The following is a 7,880-nucleotide window of genomic DNA, read 5'->3' as shown; positions in this document are numbered from 1 at the left end:
AGAGTCTCATTCTGTCACCCAGGCTGGAGTACAGTACAATCTTGGCTCACTGCAACCTCTGTTTCCTGGATTCAAATGTTTTTGTGTCTCAGTGTCCTGAGTAGCTGGGATTACAGACATAAACCACCAGGCCTGGCTAAACTTTTTATTTTTAGCAGAGATGGCGTTTCACCATGTTGGCCAGGCTGGTCTCAAACTCGTGGCCTCAAGTGATCTGCCTGCCTCAGCCTTCCAAAGTGCTGGGAGTTCAGGTGTGAGCCACCTTGCCTACGTTGTCATTTTTAAAAGATAGATGGCATAGTTTTCCATTGTATGAACCTTCATTGTAGTAAGCTACAGTGAACTTTCCTGTATGCATATTTTTCCCACATTTTTTGGTATATTCTTTTTCTTAAGTAGCAGATAAACATTTTAATTTTAATTTTTTGACAATATTACAATTCAAAACTAAAAATGTAAAAAAAATACATAACAGTAAGGTTTTCTTCCAGTCTTGTTCCCTCTGTCACCTGAACCACTATTAGTTTCCTTGGTATCTTTACATAATTTCTTTGTTATGTAAGCAAATATAAATATGTATTCTTATTCTCCCCCCCTTTTTGTTTACAAAGAATGTAAAAAGCATCTTGTGATCATGTCTTTAGCATAAAATCTTAGAAGTGGTATTGCTGAATAGAGGGTAGTTAAAATCTTAATATATATGGCCCAATTGCTTATGAGAGAGGTTGTATAATTTAACCTTTCTACCAACAATGCGTGAATGTTACTAAATTCATTTTATTTATGTTCTAATTTCAGTGTATCTTTATATCTCAAAACTTACGGGGAGTCCAGAATGAATGTTTAAAAACCACTATAATTTATAATATAAGGTGAATTCTGGTATTACACAGAATTGATTATACAAAATTCTTTGAACTTATTTATAACTAAGACATAGACAAATGGACGTAATGAGAAGGAAAGATTTGACCTAAGTTGTTATTTATTTTTCTGTGTTTTGCTTGTTGGATAAGTAGAGAAACAGGTAGGAATGAAAACATGGAAAAATCTGTTTGTGGTATAAAAATAGAAAATAGAGCTGAATGAAACAAAAAGTAAGTGATGAGAAATGAGGACAGACTTAAGATGAGAGTGAAAAAAGGGTAAACAATTCCAGTAGGTACAATACATCTGATAAGGCATGTTGCCAGATCATCTCTTTCTATTTTTTTTTTCCAGATTCCTGTTATAGTTACTACTTTCTATCATTGAATTGTTGGACATGATCAAAATAGAAATTAAATTTTCAGTGAAATGAATATGTCTTGTCATTTGTCTTTTTTTTTCTTTAAATAGAATTGATTATCTGAAGAAATGGATACGTCTCCCTCCAAAAAATATCCAGTTAAAAAACGGGTGAAAATACATCCTAACACAGTGATGGTGAAATATACTTCTCATTATCCCCAGCCTGGGGATGATGGATATGAAGAAATCAATGAAGACTATGGAAATTTTATGGGAGAAAATCCAAAGAAAGGTCTGCTGAGTGAAATGAAAAGAAAAGGAAGAACTTTCTTTGGAACCATGGATACCCTACCTCCACCAACAGAAGACCCGGTGGTCAATGAGATTGGACAGTTCCAGAGCTTTGCAGAAAAAAATATTTTTCAATCCCGAAAAATGTGGATAGTGCTGTTTGGATCTGCTTTGGCTCATGGATGTGTAGCTCTTATCACTAGGCTTGTTTCTGATCGTTCTAAAGTTCCATCTCTAGAACTGATTTTTATCCGTTCTGTTTTGCAGGTCTTATCTGTGTTAGTTGTGTGTTACTATCAGGAGGACCCCTTTGGACCCAGTGGATACAGATTACGACTCTTCTTTTATGGTGTATGCAATGTCATTTCTATCACCTGTGCTTATACATCATTTTCAATAGTTCCTCCCAGCAATGGGACCACTATGTGGAGAGCCACAACCACAGTCTTCAGTGCCATTTTGGCTTTTCTACTTGTAGATGAGAAAATGGCTTATGTTGACATGGCTACAGTTGTTTGCAGCATCTTGGGTGTTTGTCTTGTCATGATCCCCAACATTGTTGATGAAGACAATTCTTTGTTAAATGCCTGGAAAGAAGCCTTTGGGTACACCATGACTGTGATGGCTGGACTGACTACTGCTCTTTCTATGATAGTATATAGATCCATCAGGGAGAAGATCAGCATGTGGACTGCACTGTTTACCTTTGGTTGGACTGGGACAATTTGGGGAATATCTACTATGTTTGTTCTTCAAGAACCCATCATTCCATTAGATGGAGAAACTTGGAGTTATCTCATTGCTATATGTGTCTGTTCTACTGCAGCATTCTTAGGAGTGTATTATGCCTTGGACAAATTCCATCCAGCTTTGGTTAGCACAGTACAACATTTGGAGATTGTGGTAGCTATGGTCTTGCAGCTTCTCGTGCTGCACATATTTCCTAGTGTCTATGATGTTTTTGGAGGAGTAGTCATTATGATTAGTGTTTTTGTCCTTGCTGGCTATAAACTTTACTGGAGAAATTTAAGAAGGCAGGACTACCAGGAAATATTAGATTCTCCCATTAAATGAATACCTGATTATTATTATCTCATTAATGTTCAGTTATTAATATGTATACTGCCATTTAAATGTTTACCTATTAATGTCTTTTGTGTTATATAACTGAGAGTGCTATACAATATATATATAGAAATGCAGAAAAGTTATTCTAGTCTAATATATTCAAATACAAATATTAAATAGATGAAATATGTCATGAATTTGGTATCTTTATTAATATTTATAGATGTCTTTCCAGGCAAATTGTAGTAGAATGTTAACTGCTATCACTAAAGAATAGAAGATTCAAAGAAATGACCCCTTTCAGATGCAACTGAAGTTCAAAAATTAGAAAAATGTCCATGACCAATGTTCTACAAATCCTCAACAAAACTCCTTCATTTGTGAAAAATACACTATAAGGTGAGACGTTGAACACCAAACCCTGTTTTGTCATCTACTTGCATTAGAAAACTAGAAGTCATAGGGCTGGGTCAGGAAGGCTGAGCTGAGGCAAGAAAAGAGGAAACAAGGGAAAAGAAGTGGTTTTTTTAATGACAGTGGGTGGTTATCCAAAGTTTGAATAAGTTACCCTTATTATGGCCACAGTAGGTGATATATAGGAAATAGAAATAGGGAGAAGTGTGGATTCTTGCCAGCCTTTCCTAGCCCATGCCACTTGGAGCCTGATGGTCAGATACCTAATGTTGGGGTAGGGTCTGCTTATCCTCAGTTATGTGGATCTCTTCCAAGGCTGACCTCGTTTATGAATTTGTGGCAAGTATATGTGTGAGCTGCAGTAAAGATACTCCTTACTCCTGAAAAAGGCACCAACAGTAATCATAGTATAGCAGAAAATCGACATGGTATCCTGAGATTCTTGTCAAAAAGGTCTAAAAGTTTGTAAAAGCATATATGATGGCATTAAGTCTAATTTTGGCCATTCTTACCAATTTAGCACAAACAAACGATATGGTACTGGTTATTAAACTATTGTCTCAGGTTCACATTCCCCCTTCTGTACTTTCCTCTGTAATGCTATGGCTCAAACCCTGCAAACTACATTTTTTTCTATACCAGGTGGTGTCTCACTAGATTCCATCAATAAAGGGCATTAGAGGGAGACTGGAAGGCAGAAGGGAAGAGGGGACTTCCTCCTTTCCATTTGTTTGCAGTTTCTGTCATTGTCATCCCAGCAATAAGCAAGAGCCCTTTGCTCCAGCAGCAGCAATTGATTTCATCCTTGAGCTTCTTTTGACATCCTCCCTACCCTCAACTAGCCTTCTCCGAAGTAGTAGGACCAGACAGACGGCATCCTCTCACGGGTCTGAGCAATAACTCAACCAGGTTATTTGTCTGAGTTTCTGAAATCTGATAGTCCACCTTGATTCCCCCTTTTCACTAGATCTAGCATTGGTAGCTGCTCCCTGCAGTTATCACCTCTGGGTGACCTCAGTGTTCCCTTTTTGCTTTTTCAGTCAATGAAAACACAATACTAAATCCACTCTGTAGTAATATCTTCTAATTTCTGATTTCCTAATATATCTCCAAACCTTCCCCAAAGGAATCTATAGCTATCAGCAGGCTACTGTGCTTTGGGAAAATGTCAACATTTAGATTTTTCAGGGATTATTAGATAGTGGCCCTTAATAGGAATTATGCAAACTAAAACACAGAAAAAGATTAGGAAAAAAAGAATGAACAAAGCCTGAATGACCTGTACTAAGTACGGAGAAGTCTAGCATGAGTGTAATTGCAGTCCCAGAAGAGGAGAAACAAAGAATGGGGCAGAAAAAAACCTTTGAAGAAATACTGGACAAAAGTCTTTCTTTCTTAAAGAAAGAAAATGAGAAAACAGCAACGTACAGATCCAGGGCATAAAATGAACCCCAAGCAGGATAAATACAAAAACAAAACCAAAACAACATTATACTGTAATGAAACATCACAGTGTAACTTTTGATAAATATAAAGAAAACCTTAAAAGCATTCATAGAAAAAGACACCTAGAAACATCACAGTGTAATTTTTGGTAAACAAATATAAAGAAACAAAATCTTAAAAGCATTCATAGAAAAAGACATAAGACATACAAGAAAACAATGATAAGAATTACAACCAGTTTCTCACGAAACAATGGAGGCCAGAAAACAAGAGAATGACATCTTTAAAGCGCTGAAAAACAAAAAACCTTTGATGGCTTCTCATTGCCTGTAGGATAAACTCTAAGGTGCTTGACTTCCATAACCTGGCTATTGATGATATTTCTAGCTATCTTCTGCTCTAGCAATATTCTGCCATTTAATGCCTTTTTATTATGCAGGCTCCTCTATGTGGACAGCTCTTTTCTAGTTAATTGCCTGACTAACCTGACCACACAACTCCTTTCCCCTGTGGCTTACTGTTCTTGCACATACCTATTTTTGTATTTACAATACTAATAACAAATATCTGTTTACATCTCATTCTCTGACACTGGTTTGGGCACTGTTTTTTTGAGACGAAGTCTTACTCTGTCACCCAGGCTGGAATGCAATGCCTTGATCTTGGCTTATTGCAACTTCTACCTCTTGGGTTGAAGCGGTTCTCCTGCCTCAGCCTCCTGAGTACCTGGGATTACAGGCACATGACACCATGCCTGGCTTATTTTTTTGTATTTTTAGTAGAGACAGGTTTTTACCATGTTGGCCAGGCTGGTCTCAAACACCTCAGGTGATCCGCCCACCTTGGCCTCCCAAAGTGCTGGGATTACAGGCATGAGCCACCATGCCCGACCTGAGCACTTTTAAGGTACACTGCTGATGGCTGTAGATTGGTACCTACCACAGAGCAGACTCTTAATTAATTTTGTTAAATTAATTCCCATAAAAATATAACAATACTTGGCTGGGCAATCCCATGCCTGCAATCCCAGCACTTTGGGAGGCCAAGGTGGGCAGATCACCTGAGGTCAGGAGTTTGAGACCAGCCTGGCCAATATGGTGAAACCCTGTCTCTACTAACAATACAAAAAAATTAGCCGGGCGCTGTGGCAGCTGCTTGTAATCCCAGCTATTCGGGAGGCTGAGGCAGGAGAATCACTTGAACCCAGGAGGCGAAGGTTGCAGTGAACTGAGATCATGCCACTGCACTCCAGCCTGGGCAACAGGGTGAACTCCGTCTGAAAAAGATCAAAAATAATATAACAATACTCAATCTAGAAATTAAATTTAGGCTGGGTGCGGTGGCTCATGCCTGTATTCCTGGCTATTTAGAAGGGAAGCCAAGGTGGGAAGATGGCTTGAGGCCAGGAGTTTGAGGCTGCAGCAAGTAATGATCATGTCACTGCACTCCAGCTGGGGTGACAGAAGGAGACTGTGTCTCTAAATAAAAAGAAATTACATTTGGTTACCAGGGCCCACTAATTTCTATACTTCAGCGTTGAGCCTGTGATCAGTTATGTCTTGCTGATTGGTAGATAGGACTTTTTTGAGGAGGTCATAATCATTCCTTCCTGACAGTAATGCTAAACTATTCTCTGTTTTGTAACATTTTTTTTCCCCTGGGTGCCAAATTTCTTTATTTGAAGGAATGGTACAAATCAAAGAACTTAAGTGGATGTTTTGATACAACTTACAGAAAAGGTAAAGGAAACCCCAACATGCATGCATTGCCTTGGTGACCAGGAAAGTCACCCTATGACTATGGGGAAATTAGCCTAAGACTTAGCTTTCATTATCATTGCCTCCCAGGATGTGCTTGTCAAAGAGATACTCTGCCAAGCCAGATGCGGGTGCTCCCATCGTTTGAAAGTTGGTCACGTGGTCACCCAATTCTTTGATGGATTTCACCTGCTCATTCAGGTAATGTGTCTCAATGAAGTCACACAAATGGAGGCCATTTTTGTCAGTGGCCAGTTTGTGCAGTTCCAGTAGTGACTGATTGACATTTTTTTTCCAAACGTAATGCACACTCCATTGCATTCAGCCCGCTCTCCCAGTCATCGTGGTCTGGTTTCTTGATATCTTGAAGATTTGGCCACTTCGTTGGTTCTGCAGCTTCATCACTTTCTCAGCGTGTTCACTCTCCCCATGAGATTGCTGAAGAAAGATTTGGCAAAGTTCTTCAAAGCTACATCATCAAAAGTAGTAAGATATGACAGGCAGACGTAAGAGGCATAGAGCTCCAGGTTGATCTGGCGGTTGATGGCGGCTTCTGAGCCCTGGTGGTAGTTCTGCTGCACCTGCCAGACGGACGCGGTCGTCGTGGCGGCGGCTGTGCGGCGCTGGAGCGGTGACTGGGGCCTTGGGGCGGTCTGAGGGCGCGGTGAGGAGGTGAGGGAGGGCTGGCTATGGGCGGCCGGCCGGGGTGGGGGATGAGCGCCGGGTTCTGTCCAAGCACTATTGAAGCAGGAAGCGGCGGCGTCTCTCTGTTTTTTTTTTGAGGCAGTCTCAATCTGTTGCTCAGACTGGAGTGCTAGTGCAGTGTTGCCCAGGCTAGAGTGCAAGTGCACTGCACCTTCACCTGCCGGGTTCAAGCCATTCTCTGCCTCAGCCTCCCTAGTAGCTGGGGTTACAGGTGCCTGCCACCATGCCTGGCTAATTTTCGTATTTTTTAGTGAGACAGGGTTTCACCATGTTGGTCAGGCTGGTTTTGAACTCCTGACCTCGTGATCCACCTGCTTGCCCTCCCAAAGTGCTGGGATTACTGGCCTGAGTCACTGCGCCCAGCCTCTCTATAACAATTTCTAACTATAAACTATCAGGTTTTTGGGAAAGGTCTTCACATGGAGGCTCATTTTTCCCTTGTGTTCCCAAATTCTTTTATTTGGGATTAATAAAGTAAGCCACCTGCATTTTTTCAATCATAGACAGATTAGCTGCCCATATCTGAAGCTCCACCTGTAGTCCATAGATAAGTTTTGTTTTCGTTTGGAGATAGGGTCTCACTCTGTCACCCAGGATGGAGTGCAGTGGTGTGATCATAGCATCTTGCTGCCTCAAATTCCTGGGCTCAAGCCATCCTCCCCCCTCAGCCTCCAGAGTGGTTGGGACTACAAGCCCATGCCACTAAGGCCAGCTAATTTAAAAAAATTTTTTGGCCGGGCGAGGTGGCTCACGCCTGTAATTCCAGGGCTTTGGGACACCGAGGTGGCTGGATCACGAGGTCAGGAGATAGAGACCATCACAAAAATTAGCCGGGCGTGGTGGTGTGTGCCTGCAGTCCCAGCTACTCAGGAGGCTGAGGCAGGAGAATCACTTGAACCCGGGAGGCAAAGGTTGCAGTGAGCTGAGATCACTGCACTCCAGCCTGGTGACAGAGAGAGACTCTTGTCT

At 41.0% G+C, this 7,880-nt stretch overlaps 1 protein-coding gene and 1 pseudogene across 2 annotated transcripts in view; one reads left to right on the top strand and one right to left on the bottom strand.

The window, feature by feature from the left end:
• Positions 1 to 2,786, top strand: part of SLC35G2 (solute carrier family 35 member G2) — a 26,471-nt gene extending 23,685 nt beyond the window's left edge. The window contains exon 2 of the mRNA XM_017528266.1: positions 1,339 to 2,786. Within this exon, the coding sequence (XP_017383755.1) occupies positions 1,357 to 2,595 (1,239 nt within the window). The 5' untranslated portion in view covers positions 1,339 to 1,356 and the 3' untranslated portion in view covers positions 2,596 to 2,786. The remainder of the gene's footprint in view (positions 1 to 1,338) is intronic.
• A 3,320-nt stretch (positions 2,787 to 6,106) lies between these two features.
• The window catches only part of LOC119471232, a 9,606-nt pseudogene continuing 7,832 nt past the window's right edge, over positions 6,107 to 7,880 (bottom strand). The window contains exon 4 of the transcript XR_005200264.1: positions 6,107 to 6,973. The product of XR_005200264.1 is annotated as a ferritin-4, chloroplastic-like (transcript). The remainder of the gene's footprint in view (positions 6,974 to 7,880) is intronic.

The sequence above is a fragment of the Cebus imitator genome, unplaced genomic scaffold (assembly GCF_001604975.1).
Source record: "Cebus imitator isolate Cc_AM_T3 unplaced genomic scaffold, Cebus_imitator-1.0 Scaffold53, whole genome shotgun sequence".
Lineage (NCBI taxonomy): Eukaryota > Metazoa > Chordata > Mammalia > Primates > Cebidae > Cebus > Cebus imitator.
The sequence above is the reverse complement of the archived record's forward strand: the minus strand, read 5'-3'. Positions and strand labels throughout refer to the sequence as shown.